At 38.3% G+C, this 17,068-nt stretch overlaps 1 protein-coding gene across 1 annotated transcript in view; it reads right to left on the minus strand.

The window, feature by feature from the left end:
• Window positions 1-17,068, minus strand: part of SPTLC3 (serine palmitoyltransferase long chain base subunit 3) — a 134,177-nt gene that overhangs the window by 77,743 nt on the left and 39,366 nt on the right. Inside the window, exons 3-4 of the mRNA XM_045980168.1 lie at window positions 8,388-8,542; window positions 7,608-7,756 (exon numbers count right to left, since the gene is read on the minus strand). Of these exons, the coding sequence (XP_045836124.1) occupies window positions 7,608-7,756; window positions 8,388-8,542 (304 nt within the window). The remainder of the gene's footprint in view (window positions 1-7,607; window positions 7,757-8,387; window positions 8,543-17,068) is intronic.

Raw genomic sequence — 17,068 nt, forward strand, 5'->3', positions numbered from 1 at the left:
ATTGAGCCCTATGAGGTTTCAAAAAGTGAACACACACATATTACTGCATTAAAAAAACCCTCAAAAACAATACAGGCAGCACCCAAGAAGTCCCATCATGCCCCTTTCTGGTCACCATCTACTTCCCCTGGAGGGTAATTACTATCGTATGCATTCTCCACAGCTATGATATTGGTCCCAAAGGGTTGACAATCTGTTCTTGGAGGAAGGACAGATAACTTACTCTATGTACACGACACAGGTATCCATGACCTACATAAACAGATATATGCTATATCTGCAATATTAAAATATCAGAGGAGAGAGTGATAAAGAAAAGCTTGAGAAACATTACACAATTTGGACTGCGCATGTTTTACCTCTTGACTTTCTCAAAATCTTGGCCCACTTATTTTTTTTTAATTAACATATAATGTATTATTTGCTTCTGGGGTACAGGTCTGTGAATCATCAGGCTTACACAATTCACAGCACTCACCATAGCACATACCCTCCCCAGTATATCCATCACCCAGCCAGCCTATCCCTACCCCCCAATGCCCCAGCAACCCTCAGTTTGTTTCCTGAGATTTAGAGTCTCTTACGGTTTGTCTCCCTCCCTGGTCCCATCTTGTTTCATTTTTTTTTTCCTCCCTTCCCCCCATGAGCCCCTGCCCTGCCTCTCAAATTCCTCATTTCAGAGAGATCATATGATAATTGTCTTTCTCCGACTGACTTAATTTGCTTAGCATAATACCGTCTAGATCCATCCACATCGCTGCAAATTCTTAGCTCACTTCTTAAGTTGGGATATTCTTTTTCTTCTGATTTGTAAGTCTTTCATGTTAAGAATATTAACATTTTGTCTTATATTTTGCAAATAACTTTTTCTAATTTTGTTCCTTGACTTTCAACTTTGTTGACATGGTTTTTATGTAGAGAAGTTTAAATGCCTCATTTTGTTGGCTCTTTTCCCCTATGATTTCTGGATGTGCTTTCTTTGGTTCTCTGGAGCATGGGGACACAGGAGACTACTGTCTGAATGAGGCTTGCAAGTCGGAAGGAAAAGAAGTTGTGTCTAGAGGCTGGGGTGGGAGCAAGCTGTCTTCCCTCTAGCAGGGAAGAGTGCTTGTTTTCCACAAACAAGGGTGGCCTGTGTTGCATGGAGTCAGCCTGGAAGTCATTTCAAATGGATCCCTCCCACTAAGAAGACATACTGCCTGGTAAGGTGAGTTAGGTAAGGTGAGTTCCACTGGAAGTCATTATGGGTTACAGAATTGAAGGGCGATTACAAATGACAGGTTTAAAGAGGCTGCTGTGGATGAATGTTTATGTCTTTTCCAAAATTCGTACTGGAAACCTAATGGCCAAAATGATGGTAATAAGAGGTGGGGCCTTTGGGAAGTGATTAGGTCATAGAGATGGAGCCTTCGTAAATAGGATTAGTGTCCTTATAAAAGAGGTTCAGACAGCTGGCTTCTCCCTTCCACCACGTGAGGGTACAACCAGAAGTTTGCACCATGGAAAAGAGCCCTCACCTGACAATGCTGGCAATCTCCAAAGTTCACAAATGAACTTTGTTGTTTACAAGCCACCAGGCTGTGATATTTTGTCACAGCAGCCTGAAGGGATTTGGAAAGGGGGGTTGCACTCATCAAAGGAATGAGAGCTTGACAATTTTAGCAGGGCCCTAACCAGGGAAAGCATACACGTGCATTTTGTATTTGAATTGTTGAGGTCCTTTTGCTCTTTTTCATTTTTCATTTTGCTCTTTCTTCATTTGTTCATTCATTCATCACTTCAGTTATCCATTCGGTTTCTATTTTACTTATGTAGTTATTTCTGGTGGTGGTTGTTCTTATTTTTTATATTTCAATCTCAGGTGCATTTGCAATTTACACAAGCAGAATTTACTGAGATATAATATGTGAGGTAGGGATCTAACTTATTTCTTTCTATGATCAGCTGGTTATCATAATACTACGTAGGACATAATCAGTCTTTTTCCAACTGATTTCAAAATTGTTCTCATCATATACGAATGAGTATTCCAAGTTGTGTCTGTCTCTAGACTTCAATTTAGACTCCACAACTCTTCGCCCCATCTATTAATGTCATTGGGATGGTGTTCAATTTACATATCCATTTGGAGAAGTATTGATAGAAGTGTAACACCAGGTCATTCCCTTCTAGGATTTGTTACCTCAATTTTTTCAAGTCTTCTTTTAAGTCTTTTACAAAAGTTTTATAGTTTTCTTCAAAGAGTTTCTAGATATTTTCAACAGAATTCCCTAGGTGTTTGCTAGTTTTGCTCATATTTATTAATAATATAATTTCTCCAATATATTTTCTGATTGTTAATTACTGACTATGAATTTTAAAAGTTGGTCTACATGCAGTAAGTCTTTATTGAGTTTTTTATTGGGTATTTATTATTTCTAATAAATTTTTGATCATTCAGTTTGTAAATTGGAAGAAAGTAGACCCAAACTCCGTTGTTTCTGCCCAGCTCCCTCTCATATTGATCAGATCAGTTACTTGAGCAGTAATATTGATGGTGGCCCCATGAAGAGCCCCTGCAGAGGTTCCCTTTGCTCCTCAACAGATCACAGCTTGAAAACCAGAGAGGTGAGCAATCAGATCATCTACAAATAATGGTTAGTTTACCTCTTATTATACCCATCCTTCTTATTCTGTCACATGGTAGTCCTTCAATAAATCTGTATAGACTTAAAGAATGAAAAATGAAATTACGTTGTCTAGTTCTTTACCAGGTTAATAAAAATGGTGGATAAACACATCTTCCTCTTTTTTCTGACTTTAAAGTGAAAGTTTCTAGTGTCTCATCACAAAATACAGCACAGTCTCTTTGTTTGAAGTAGGTGTTTTTTTTATTGCATTCTGGATCTCCTATTTTTATTCTATTAAAATTTGTATTGGGGGGCGCCTGCGTGGCTCAGTGAGTTAAGCCTCTGCCTTTGGCTCAGGTCATGATCTCAAGGTCCTGGGATGGAGCCCCACATCGGGCTCTCTGCTCTACAGGGAGGCTTGCTTCCTCCTCTCTCTCTCTGCCTGCCTCTCTGCCTACTTGTGATCTCTGTCTGTCAAATAAATAAGTAAAATCTTTAAAAAAATTTGTACTAGGAACAGATACTGAATTTTATAAATGTTTTAGTGTCACCTATCAAGATAATCATATGTTTTCTCCTAGGATTTTTCAGTCTTATGAATTGTTTTATTATTCAGCTAACTATCCTCATAGTTCCTGAAAAGAACTACTTGATCATGGTATCTTGTTATTTGAGTATACTGTTGAATTTACAGTGTCAATTCCTTACATCCTTTTTTTGTTGTTGTTAAGTGCTTGTTTGTCAAATTTTGTTCAGTGGTTGCCCACTCTGGTTGCCGCTCAACAAAATCACCTCTAGCGACTTATTAAAACACAGATGCCTCAGCCCGATAGAAATGTTTCTTCTCTAATTTTTAAGTTTCTGTTTTTATTTTTAATAATTCAGCACTTTTGCTTACCCTTTATTCCTTACTGTATGGGTAGCTGATTTTACTATCTTCAATCTTTCTTCTTTAGTAAGGTAAGACTATATATTTTTCTCTGAGTACACAGCTAGCTGGACCTGATGGTGTTCTCATAGTTGTTAGTTTCTGTATATGATGCAAATGTAATTTCATTTCCCTTTTGATTCTAGAATCTCTTAGGAAAGGATTTAAAACCTTCCAGAGATTTTTTTTTTTAAAAGGATTTGTTTCTATTTTATTATTTATTTTTAGCTTTATTTCACCATGATCCAGGAATGTGACCTATGTAGATTCCACTTTTTGCAATCTAATGAGCTTTTCTTCATGGCATAAAATATAGTAAATTTTTGTGAAAATTAACTAAGTATTTAAAATGATGAAGTATACTGGCAATATGTTTAAAGGCTTGTAATTCAATATATAAATATTAAATGAAAGTCAGTAATTAGTCAGTGTCCTTCATGTTCTATGTCTTCCTTTATGGAAAGGATTTAAAACCTTCCAGAGATTTTTTTTTTAAAAGGATTTGTTTCTATTTTATTATTTATTTTTAGCTTTATTTCACCATGATCCAGGAATGTGACCTATGTAGATTCCACTTTTTGCAATCTAATGAGCTTTTCTTTATGGCATAAAATATAGTAAATTTTTGTGAAAATTAACTAAGTATTTAAAATGATGAAGTATATTGGCAATATGTTTAAAGGCTTGTAATTCAATATATAAATATTAAATGAAAGTCAGTAAAAAAGTCAGTGTCCTTCATGTTCTATGTCTTCCTGTCCTCCTTCACTTCCTTCCTCCGTCTTTCCCTCCTTCTCTCCCTCCCTCCTTCTTTCTCTCCTTCCCTCCCTCCCTCTTTCATTCCTGCCCTCTCACATTCCTTTCTTCCCTCTTTCCCTTCCTTCCTTCTTCCCCTCCTTCTTTCCTTCTTTCTTTCCTTCTCTCCTTTCTTCCCTCATTCTTTACTTTCCTTTTATTCTTTCTTCCTTTTCTCCTTCCTTCCTTCCTTCCTTCCTCCCCGTCTCTGTCCCTCCATCCCTCCCTCTTCCTTTCTCCCTCCCTCTCTCACTCCCTTCTTCCCTTTTTTACTTTGCAAGGACTGAGCGGTACTTTGTGGTCTCCTATCATTATTTTATTTGTCTTGTTTTTATTTCTAATCAGCTTGTAGAATGTTAAATTGACCGACATGACTTCCAAAGCCTCTCATCATTCATTTTCCTAATTTCCAGGTACAGAAAGATAGACATCCATCTTGTCTGCATGTGTTAATTGAGGCATAGAAAATATAGGAGTTGAATCTGTCTACATTATGGGTGCTCCACATAATTTTTATAAGGTGAGTCTCTTTTTTTTAAAAGATTTTATTTATTTATTTGACAGGCAGTGATCACAAGTAGGCAGAGAGGCAGGCAGAAAGGCGGGGTGGGAGGGGAAGTAGGCTCCCCGCTGAGCAGAGAGCCCAATAAGGGGCTCAATCCCAGGACCCTGAGATCATGACCTGAGCCTAAGGCAGAGGACTTAACCCACTGAACCACCCAGGGACCCCGGTGAGTCTCTTCTTATGTTTAATAACAACTAATAAGCTTAAGCTAATTTCTGCTTTCATTTGTGTTTGCATTCATACCACCCATTTAGGTTATTTGTGTGTGTGTGTGTGTGTGTGTGTTTTTTTTTTCAAGTTTCAGCTTGTTCTTTACTCTTTCGCTTATATGAAAGAACAAGCAATTATACATTTACTTCGCCTCAGGGGCTGCTTGCATTACATTTTTCATTGTGAAACCAACATATTCAGACAAACGCCTTCCATGTACTGAAAAAATTAAATAGTTCTTTCCGATGAAGAAACTCAAAGAACAAATGTGGAAATATCTTGCATAATGGAGCTATTACTGCATATTGCTTGATGTTAATACTCAAACGTCATGAACAATTCTCAATCTGGTGCTGAAAATCTAAAAATCCAGGTAATTTTAGAATCTGTAAACAGTTATTCAAATGACTTTCCAGCTGAAAGTCTGGAGGCAAACCACCTTCAGGAGAGGATGTTGAGCAGCAGTCTCTTCAACTTTTGGTAAGATGTTTGGTCTAGAACAACGTAATATCACACATGACAATTCTCAATAATTTCTAATCTTTCACAGTACATTAAGAAAGTTCTTAGGAGGGGTGCCTGGGTGGCTCAGTGGGTTAAGCCTCTGCCTTCGGCTCAGGTCATGGTCTCAGGGTCCTGGGATCGAGTCCCGCTTCGGGCTCTCTGCTCAGTGGGGAGCCTGCTTCCCCCTCTCTCTGCCTGCCTCTCTACTTGTGATCTCTCTGTCAAATAGATAAAATTAAATTAAAAAAAAAAGGAAAGTAAGAAAGTTCTTAGGAAAAAATAAATAAATAAATAAAAGGAAAGTTCTTAGGAAAAACTAGGCTGTAATTACCAAAGATATGACATATGACACATAATTTGAAGGAGACCTCCCAGATCAAGAAGAATGCTAATAAAAAGGCCCCTATGAATATAGATGGTAAGAAATAAAAATGTATCAGGCATTTCAAACGCTTGATGATGACTCCAAATTGCCATTTCACTCTGCCCCGTATTTGGAATATCAGAAAAACGTGCCATCCCTTCCATCAGCCCATGGAAAGTTAAATTGACCACAAGACAGCCAAAGCCTCCCTTGATTCTGCGTGCCAGTGTTTTTTAGGTGTACATGAAAATAAACAGCAGCACATCATTCCACATGTTAAACACAGCATTTGCAATTTGTACGTCTGTGTCTGGAAATGTTTCATTCCTCACAGCTCAGCTGTATTTCAGGCTCAGTTCTAGCACTTGGAGATGCAAACTGGACACATAGCTTTGCTCTTGGGCTCTTTGCTGTGCTTTTTATAGAACTGACCGCCCTCTTGGGTACTGAGTGCATTTTAGTGGTGGTTGCAGCAGGGAGGAGAGAACCAGGTGTCTGGGTGGGACTCCTCTTTCTACTTTTCACCTTTAGGAATAATTTAAATTTACTTGTATTTGTTTGTGATTAAAGCACATAGTTGAGTTTGGGTTTTTGGCAAAATCTCAGTCCTTTTCTTTCAGTGGGCAAATATGCTGTTCTCACATATTTTTGGCCAAGACACTGTGTGTGGTCTTCTATCCTTTTACTGTGCTTTACATACTTCCTCTTGATTTCTTTTTTAATTTCCTATTTTGTAATATGATTTTTTTGTGTGTGTGGGCTTTTCCCTCCAGAACATTGGAAACTATTTTTAAAAGCTCTGGGAAGGTACTCAAGTGATTAAATGTTCCTAAGCGTTTACTTTGGGCTCCTCAAGAAGCATTTTTGGTTGCTAAATTGGTAAGCCTCTATATTCTCACATTTTCATTGACCATCCACAGGCACTGTTAAACATTTTCTTAAGACTAGACAGCTTATGCTTTCTAAAAGTTATTTGCATTTCTTGAAATAAGTGGCATTCAAAACTGTGCTACTAATTCTTGCGTGCTAGGCTAAGCTTACAGCTGCTGTTGCACAATATTTTCAAATGAACCCCGTTTACTTCTTTATTTTCTGAGTGCTCATATCCATCCTTGTTACCAAGTCTTCTGTTTGCTTAAAATTAGTGTGGGTGGCTTCTATTTTTGCTTTCTCACCGTTTGCTTGAGAACTGTTAAAATCTTCTTCCTAGAGCTTGAGCCAGAGACCAAGTGAAGCAGATAAACAAAGTCTAGCCATTCAGAACGCTGAGGAAGAAGTGGAGAAAGAACTTAGGCTGCAGACAGTCCAAACTATGATTTTTATCTCTGCCTGGCTTCTCTGGTTCATTGAGTCTGCTGAATCAGGAACTCCTATTCCATATCTGGCTTCCATAGGAAAGAGGCCATTGACTATGTTTTCATTCTTTCTGGAGAATTTAAACGTGTAATTAAAAACTGTCTGGCAAGACCATAATGTTTGAAATTTCCAAAAAGACCTTCAGGTACCTTTCTCATTTGCAATTTATAACAGCTTTTTGAGGTACACCGTCTAGATGTGATCTAGGTTTGAGAAATTACCACAGGGAATCTGAGACCCAACTGGACAAAATTTCAAAATGATGAACATACATACCCATTTCATGTCTGGTGCTGGCCACACCTAAGCCATACTCCTCTAAAACATCCTTTACTGTCCTCATAGATTCATCGTAACTGGCAGCCAGGCCAAGGAAGTTGTACGAGCCCATGTTGATAACATCTTTGATGATTCTTCCAGTGAATCTGCAGAGAGAATACCACAAAGGACTTTCTCATTTAACATCATCCTAGTGCCCCACAGAAGACTCATACAAGGAGATCTTGGGTCTGGCCCCAATCATATGTTTTGTTTCTCCTTTCTGGTGTGCATTGCTGTCAATACAAAATGGTCTGCCCTTGGAGGATAGTAACGCCAAAAATGAAGCTGGGCAGAGTATTGGAAAAAGGTATCACAAGCCATGGAGTATCATTTAGCCCTGGTTTTCCTTGGCTGCTCACTTCTGTGACACCTGTGCTCTTGTTTAAATTCCAGCAAGAACTTTGTAAGTGAGAAAGAGCCCTGGTAATCACTGCCTCCTTCAGCAAGAAGTAGGGGGGTAAAATTGTCAATAAGGCTGAAAAGGCTCTTCGTGGCTAGCTCTGTGTATCCCGTACTTTCTGAAATAGGCTTTATTTTAATCTAACACAGTCACCCTTGGCAACTGAATAACCATGACTTCCCCCACTGGAATTACCAGGGCTTGCAAAAGGCTCAATGATGGAAGACCAGCAACTTCCATGGTTTGGTGTTTATCAGCTCTGTAATTTAATGCCCACGCTATGATTTCCTGGGAAGAATTTCTTTCAACCAAGACCCTCCAGAAGGCTGCCTCACCTAAATGTCCAGTTGTAGTCATCCGACACCCTCTCCATCACATCGAACCGAGGCCCCGGGGCACTGCAGATGGGCCGGTTCCAGTTGTCTCTGATTCTCATGTACAGGTTCCGCGTGTAAAAATTCTCAAAGTTTTGATAAAGCGGCACAAAATCCTGTTACAACAGAGGCAGCAATTTACCTTTGGTCTCCTGCTTTTTGTATTTTCTTAGCAATTGAAGGCTGGAAGAGCCATGAACATAGTCCACTGCACATAGTTTTGGAGCAAGGGCCTACCAGTAAGGGGACAGGTGGGTCCCCAGAAAACACTGTGAGGCCTCCATCCCTAAACAATTTACATTTTAGTGGAAGGAAGTAAAAAAAAGTGGCCCAGAAAGGTAGCAAAGATGATAGTGCAACATGAGGTAAGTCCCCAAATGAGCGGTGGACACAAGGATCTTTGCAGGATTCCATCTGAAAAGTAACAATAGATGTTTATATCAAAGGAGTTTTGGAGAGAAAAGTGGTGAGGTGATAATTTGGTCTTGCATTTTTTGGACATGAATATCCCCACTCATGTTTTCAGAAATGTGGATGAACTTGATCTTGAACCTATTGGCAAAACTCCTGGCAGCTGGCTGGCTGTCACACAGCCGAGGGCCTAGCAACCGAGTTGCTGAGCTTGTGGAGCCGCCTGGCTCCTCCCACAGTTGCAGTGACAGCACCGCTTTTGCTCTACGGAAGGTAAAAGCCATGCTTGAGGGGTTGACAATCCAGCTGCGGCTCAAAGCAAAACATATCTAACTTTTGGTCATCTAACTCCTAATAGTACAAGGCAGAAATTACAAAACCTTGGTCTAAGCCAAGTACTTTGGGCAATTTGTAAGATTAGAATGAGAGGGAGAGTCACATCTTGCTGGAGAAATCAAGGTAGTTTACGTGGGAGGGGTCTCGAAGCTGGGCACCGGAGGTGGCATGGAAGTGCTTTGGGCATGGATGCCTGGAGAGGGCACTCAGGATGAATGGGTCTGTGTTAGGAGTGTAGGTGTTTTTGAGAATGCGTGAAAATAAAACACATGACAGTTCTTGTCACTCTTGCCTGATCTATAATGGCTCCCACCTCACTTAGGGTCAAAGCCAACGTTCTGAGCGCTCTGCTCCCTGTTACCTTCCTAATCCCATCCACTATTACTCCCTGTGGTGTGTTAAGGTGGCAAATCCAGTGGGGCACAGAAAGTGGGACCTTTTAGTGTCTGGATGAAGAACTCACACATTATCCTGGAGTCAATGAGGAACCAGTGAATAACCAAGGGGGAGCTTTCCTATTCTCCTATCCTTTCTGAGTTCTTTGCTCTTCTTCCCATTATGGAATAGAGCTGATTTCCTGAGGGAACAGGAGGACTAGGGCTAAGGCTTTGTGGAAGACCTTCTTGTGCTACTGGTCTGGCTTACTCCTCTCTTGAACTGATCCATTCCAGGGAAAAATAGATAGAATCTGCAGGATTTGATGGCTAGTGATTGCACCCAAGCCACAGTCTGGTTTGCAACATCATTAGGTTTTCAGTGGCCTGGCATCATTTCCGGGGAGGGAGTTGTGATTGCCTATAAGAAAGAATGTTTATAACCACAACCCCAGCACATGCTGGGGACTATCTATTGCATGCAAATTTCAAGGACGAAAAGGACAACTTTACTGGTTACATTTGTAAGTTGAAAATTTCATACCAAATGCATTTGTCCTTTAATATCTAGGTATCCTGATAGAAATTTTAAGATTCAAAGCTACAAAGTTATGATAATTATATCCATTTATGTTCTAATAGGGAAATGGACATTTTTTAAAAATTATTTTTATTAACATGTAATATATTATTTGCCCCAGTGGTACAGGTGTGTGAATCATCAGGCTTACACATTTCACAGCACTCACCATAGCACCTACCCTGACATATTTTTGAGAAAAAAGGAGATTGTGTAATTTCAGGAAAATCTTTTCCAAACAATTTCTTCTTCTTCTTTTTAAACTGTTTACTGATTTATAGATTACTCCATATCCCCAAATGTTGTGTCCTTCTATTTCTAATTTTTTATTCCTTAATTGAAATGACATCATATACATTCATACTATCAAGAGAGAATAGAGAAGTGGGTCTGTAAGTCCTATTTTTAGACTCTGAATGGAATTACAGTTTTAGCTTTTTTTGAGAAATCTTACTCAAAATAAAGTTAATAGTTGGTTTAGGAAAACACTTGGCTTTAGGTAGGAAAAACAAAATATTATGTCTACAGTATTAAAACAAAATTAATTTCTTTTTTTCTTAAAGATTTTATTTATTGATTGATTTGAGAGAGAGTGAGAATGAGGGAATGGCAGAGGGAGAGGGAGAAGCAGGTTCCTCACTGAGCAGAGAGCCTGATGCAGGGTTTGATCCTAGGACCTTGGGATCATGACCTGAACTGAAGGCAGATGCCTAACTGCCTGAGCCACTCAGGTGTCCCAAAAACAAAATTAATTTCAGTGCAGAATGACAAGATACACAGGATACCAGGGCAGAGGGTACATAGAAACTGTAGAGTTCAAGCACCCATTTGACATGTGAGGAAAATCAGACCCACCAAGGTGAGTAGCTGAACTCTAGTCAGCCTCTGGCTTCGGTCACCTTCTCAGCAGTCACTTCAGAGTGACTTCAGGCTGGCACCTTCCCCACTTGTGCAAGCTTCCCTCCAAAATCCCAGTTATAAAAAAACCATGACCCATGATATGGAAAGTTAATGCCAACAGTTTGCCAGACCATGGAGGAATATATGCTCATCTTAAGGAACTTGGCATTTACTTCAGGAAACAACTTAGGGCATTTCATCATCGAGCCTCATAAAGATATGCTATCATGGCCTCTTGAGGGAAGGTGAGAAAATACTCTATCTTGCCCAAACTTTCTGACCCAGACATCCAGATTTTCTATCTACAAGGAAATGGGCAGCTAGTTTTTTATCGAGACAAATGCTTTGAGGGCAAGATCCAGGGATTCTTTTTTTTTTTTTTTTTTTAGTATTTTATTTATTTATTTGACAGAGAGATCACAGGCAGGCAGAGAGGCAGGCAGAGAGAGTGGGGGAAGCAGGCTCCCTGCTGAGCAGAGAGCCTGATGCAGGACTTGATCCCAGGACGCTGGGATCATGACCCAAGCGGAAGGCAGAGGCTTTAACCCACTGAGCCACCCAGGTGCCCCAAGATCCAGGGATCTAACCTATTCTGTGGGATCAGAGAAGACTTTGTAGTAGGGAATGATCTTCATATTTCTTAGTAATTAGAATTTGGCAGAAACTTTTCTGTCAAAGGGATAAGCTAGTTTTGTTTTTTTGTTTTTGTGTTTTTTGTGTGCTTTGTTTAGCCACGGAGACCCATTTCTCTGTGAGTGGTGTGAGTGCTAACCCAGATCTGAAACACAAGCTCAGCAGTCTATGTGTTCCTGAGAGGGAACTACTTAGATTTCAAGGTCTGGCTTGGGTAAGAACTGCCTTCTTTTGTGGCATTGTCCTTCTCTTACTCTGCACCTGTAAGCTTCCTGCGTCTGTGTGGGTGTATGTTCACCCCACCCCATTCCTTTGAGTACCAGTGAGGTTTCTTCAGGAGCAGTCAACACCTTCCAAAGGTCAATGTCCTCTAATCTCAGGTAAGCCTCCCACAGCATTTTCGCTATACCAGAAAATGAAACTGGACTAGATATTGCAAAAACAGGAGCATTGCAAGAGGACATACCTGTAACCATCTGTAGATGTAACTTGTCACTTGGCCTACTCGCTATCTTTCTTTTTCTTCCTGACACAAATGGCTAGATGTGACAGTGAAATTTGGGCCATCAGGACAGAATCGTTTTGGGGGGTAGGGTATAGGAGGGCTGAGCAAAATCTAAAAATGCAGCCACAAAAATGTCTTTGTTTCTACTGCAATATGACAATCTTTTTCCACCTTTAAGCTTGTAGGATACTTTATAATTTTCCAAGTGTTATACATATTTCTGTCCAACGTTTATAGACAAATCAGTGGAAAGTCAGAAAACCTGAGTGGATAAATTGGGAATAAGAGTTCTAAAACCAGTGTTCTTTTCAATAATCATGCTACAGAGCTAGGTGTATATAAAGAAGTGAAGAGAACATATCCATGGCCCATTGTGAAAAATACTGCCAAATTTGGAAGCATGCTTCTTATTTGATTTAACTACCTGCTTATTCAGTATGAAATAGAATCATGAATTTGAAGAGAGAAAAAACCATTATCAAACATCAATTATTAATTTTTGCCCACACCAACACTTTGTTTTCACCTACACTTCTGTTCTCACCTAATATTTCATTTTATGTCATTATTTCCTTTTGGGAAACAGCCATTTCTCCTATCAAGGTCAAGTTCTGGATAATAATAAAATGTTCATTTTTTCTTTGTTGTTGGAAAGGACAATGTATCATAACAGTTCTTTGAAGTATGAGAAGCATAAAGTCAAGATGGCTAAGTTTAATTCTATTAAGGAATTAGAGGGAGATTTGAATAAAAACGGTAGACTCAGTGCTTGTAAGTATTCTACTACTCGTCTAAAAGTCCTCGGGAGTGACAAAAGATGTTTAAGAAACAAAATAAATTTATAAATGCCTAGAAAGACAATCAAGAGTATCATTACTAGAACCTAGATGTCCATCAACAGACGAATGGATAAAGAAGATGTGGTATATATACACAATGGAATACTATGCAGCCATCAAAAGAAATGAAATCTTGCCATTTGCAATGACGTGGATGGAACTAGAGGGTATCATGCTTAGTGAAATAAGTCAATCGGAGAAAGACAACTATCATATGATCTCCCCGATATGAGGACGTGGAGATGCAACATGGGGAGTTGGGGGATAGGAGAAGAATAAATGAAACAAGATGGGATTGGGAGGGAGATAAACCATAAGTGACTCTTAATCTCACAAAACAAACTGGGGGTTGCTGGGGGGAGGTGGGGTTGGGAGAGGGGGAGGGGGTTATGGACATTGGGGAGGGTATGTGCTATGGTGAGTGCTGTGAAGTGTGTAAACCTGGCGATTCACAGACCTGTACCTCTTGGGGATAAAAATACATTATATGTTTATAGAAAAAAAAAAAAAGAAAGGATGAATACCCAACTTTTGTAGCAACATGGATGGGACTGGAAGTGATTATGCTGAGTGAAATAAGTCAAGTAGAGAAAGTCAAGTATCATATGGTTTCACTTATTTGTGGAGCATAACAAATGACATGGAGGACATTGGGAGATGGAGAGGAGAAGGAAGTTGAGGGAAATTGGAAGGGGAGGCGAACCATAAGAGACTATGGACTCTGAAAAACAACCTGAGGGTTTTGAAGGGGCGGGGGGGTGGGAGGTTGGGGGAACCAGATGGTGGGTAATAGGGAGGGCACGTATTGCATGGAGCACTGGGTGTTGTGCAAAAACAATGAATACTGTTATGCTGAAAAAATAAATAAATTAAAATTTAAAAAAAAAGAGTATCATTACTGAATCAGAAATACTGACGCATCACAAAAGATGGAACACATATAAGACCTGACCAATGGAGAAGTAAAAGCATAGGAAACCATAGTTCTTTTTTTTTTTTTTAAGATTTTATTTATTTACTTGACAGAGATCACAAGTAGGCAGACAGGCAGGCAGAGAGAGAAGGGGGGAGGGAATTTAGGCTCCCTGCTGAGCAGAGAGCCCGATGCTCTCTGCTCATATATATATATTTTATATATATTTATATATTTTTATATAATATATATATGAGCAGAGAGCATCAGGCTCCCTTTATATAATATATAATACATATTATATTTTATATATATATATATATAGAGAGAGAGAGAAACATTAAACAAATAGCAGGGAGAAATACTATATACAATTCCTAACAGTGACAAGGAGAAAAATGGTGGAGAACAAAGAAAATTCAATCAAATATATCAAAGGTATGAAAGGAAAAGTACTTAAAATAAAATAAAAAAAAGAAAATGTAAATGTCAAATATAAAGGCGGCAGGAGTAAGTTCAAACACACAAATAATTAAAGTATTAGGTTTAACCATAAGGAGTCACCAATGTTTGTTTTTGACCTACAAAAACAGCAACTTCATATGGTTCAAGAAAGTAATTGTTCATAACTTATATTATTTTATTAAAACACAAAAGGTCTCACATTTGATTTAAAATAAATTGATATGCTGCTTACAAGAGGGCTACATTTTCTGGAAGTGATGAAGACTGAAATAAAGAGATGATTGTTGAAGAAAAAGTAGATGTATAAATATTCATATCAGACACAACAGAGTGCAAAGTAAAGTAAAATAAAAGGAAGAAACCCACCAAGAACTGTAAGAGCTGTAACTCATGTATCTAAGAGTTACACTGAAATACATAAGAAAAAGAAAAACTAACAAATCCATAATCACAGTGGAAGACATTAACACACATTTCTCAGAAATTATAAGTATGAGAAGACAAAAAAATAAATAAGTCTAGAGGATCCAAATTACAGAGTTAGCAAGTTTGTTCCAATAGACTTAAAAAGACAGTGTTCAGTTTTTCATGGCACCCATGGAAAATTACAAGACATTCCAATACAACTATCTGAGAGGCTGTGGCAACTGATGAGAGATATTCATTAAGGTGGTAGTATCTGGAATTAAAATACGAAAATACCAATAGCTTTCCTATATGCCATCAATAACTAATTATAATATGGGATAGAGAAAAAAAGATAATATTCAAATACCACCACCATCAAAAATTCGTACCCAAATAATGATCGTAAGAGGAAATATCAGACCTTGGAATAAAGAAAGTTATAAAATTTTATTAAAGGACATGAGAAGTATCTAAATAAATGGAGAGACATATCATGTTTCTAAATGGGAAGACTAAATGTTATTAAATGCCAAACTTTCCAAAGTTAACCTATACCTATAGATTTAATAATAGCAATTAAATGCAACAGTTTCTTTAAAAAAAAAAATTCAATGCCTGACAAGCTAATTCTAAAGTATATACAGAGTAAAGATCTTTAAGAATTACCTAAAAACTTCCAAATTTACCTTAAAAATAGACAAATAGATCAATAATTCAAATCAGTGGGTAAAAATTTCAATTAATGATATCAAGACAATTTAAAACACTCTTTTAAAAAAGAAAGTCCTCCTCACATGAAAAGATGCTCAACATTACTCTTCTTCAGGGAACTACAAATCAAAACCACACTGAGATACCATGTTGCATCCATCAGAATGGCTAAAATTAATGAGTCAAGAAACAACAGATGTTGGTGAGCATGCAGAGAAAGGGGAACCCTCTTACACAGTTGGTGAGAATGCAAACTGGTGCAGCCACTCTGGAAAACAGCATGGAGGTTCCTGAGAAAGTTAAAAATAGAACTACCTTGTGACCAGCAATTGCATTACTAGGTATTTAGCCCAAAGATAGAAAAATACTGATTTGAAGGGGCATACTCACCCTGATGTTTACAACAGCATTATCAACAATAGCCAAATTATGGAAAGAGCCTAAATGTCCATCAACAGATGAACGGATAAAGAAGATGTGTTACACGCACGTGTGCACACACGCACACGTGCACACACACACACATACACACTCTGGAATATTACTCAGTCATCGAAAAGAATGAAATCTTGCCATTTGCAATGGCATGGATGGAGCTAGAGCGCACTATGCTAAACGAAATAAGTCAGTCAGAGTAAGACAAATACCATCCAATTCACTCATATGTGGAATTTAAGAAACAAAATAGATAAACATAGGAGATAGGAAATAAAAAAGAGAGGAAGAAAAACCACAACAGACTCAACTAAAGAAAAAACTGAGCATTGCTGAGGAGAGGTGGGCAGGGAAGGGGCTAAATGCGAGATGAGTACTAAGGAAGGCACCTGTGTTGAGCACTGAGTATTATATGTAAGTCATGAATCATTAAATTCAACGTCTGTAACTAATATTACACTACATGTTAACTAACTAGAATTTAGATATTTTTTTAAAAGTCCTCTCTCTCTCCCCAAAGAGCAAAAACTAACAACAAGGAAAACAAAAGAAAATGTCTGATACATACGACTTAAAAATTAAAAATGTAAATATGGCTAAATAGGACATAGAAAAAATTAAGAGCCAAGAAACAGAATTTGAAAAATACCTGAAATCATTTAATAGATAAATTATTCATATATGGATATATAGAAAAGTCTCCTCTAAATCAGTGAGAAAAAACCAATTTAATAAAATCAAGAGCAAGGGATAAAAATAGGCAATTCAAGAAGAGTAAGTATAAAGCACTAACAATCATATGAAAAGCAGCTCACTTCACTATTCACTATTAATCAGGAAAATGCAAACTAAGACAAGAACAAAAAATGTTCACCTATCAGACTGGCCAAAGTAAAAAACACATTGATCATATCAACATATCAAGGGCTGGTAAGGAAGCAAGCAAGCACTCCTAGAACTGCTCACTAGAGTCTATCTGGGCAAGCTCTTTTGAAAGGCAATTTGCCAATCTCTCAGAAGTTGAAATATACATTCCTTGAACCCAGAAAGCCGCTTTTTTTTTTTTTAAAGATTTATTTATTTGACAGAGATTACAAGTAGGCAGAGAGGCAGGCAGAGAGAGAGGGGAGGA

This window comes from Meles meles, chromosome 16 (genome assembly GCF_922984935.1).
Source record: "Meles meles chromosome 16, mMelMel3.1 paternal haplotype, whole genome shotgun sequence".
Lineage (NCBI taxonomy): Eukaryota > Metazoa > Chordata > Mammalia > Carnivora > Mustelidae > Meles > Meles meles.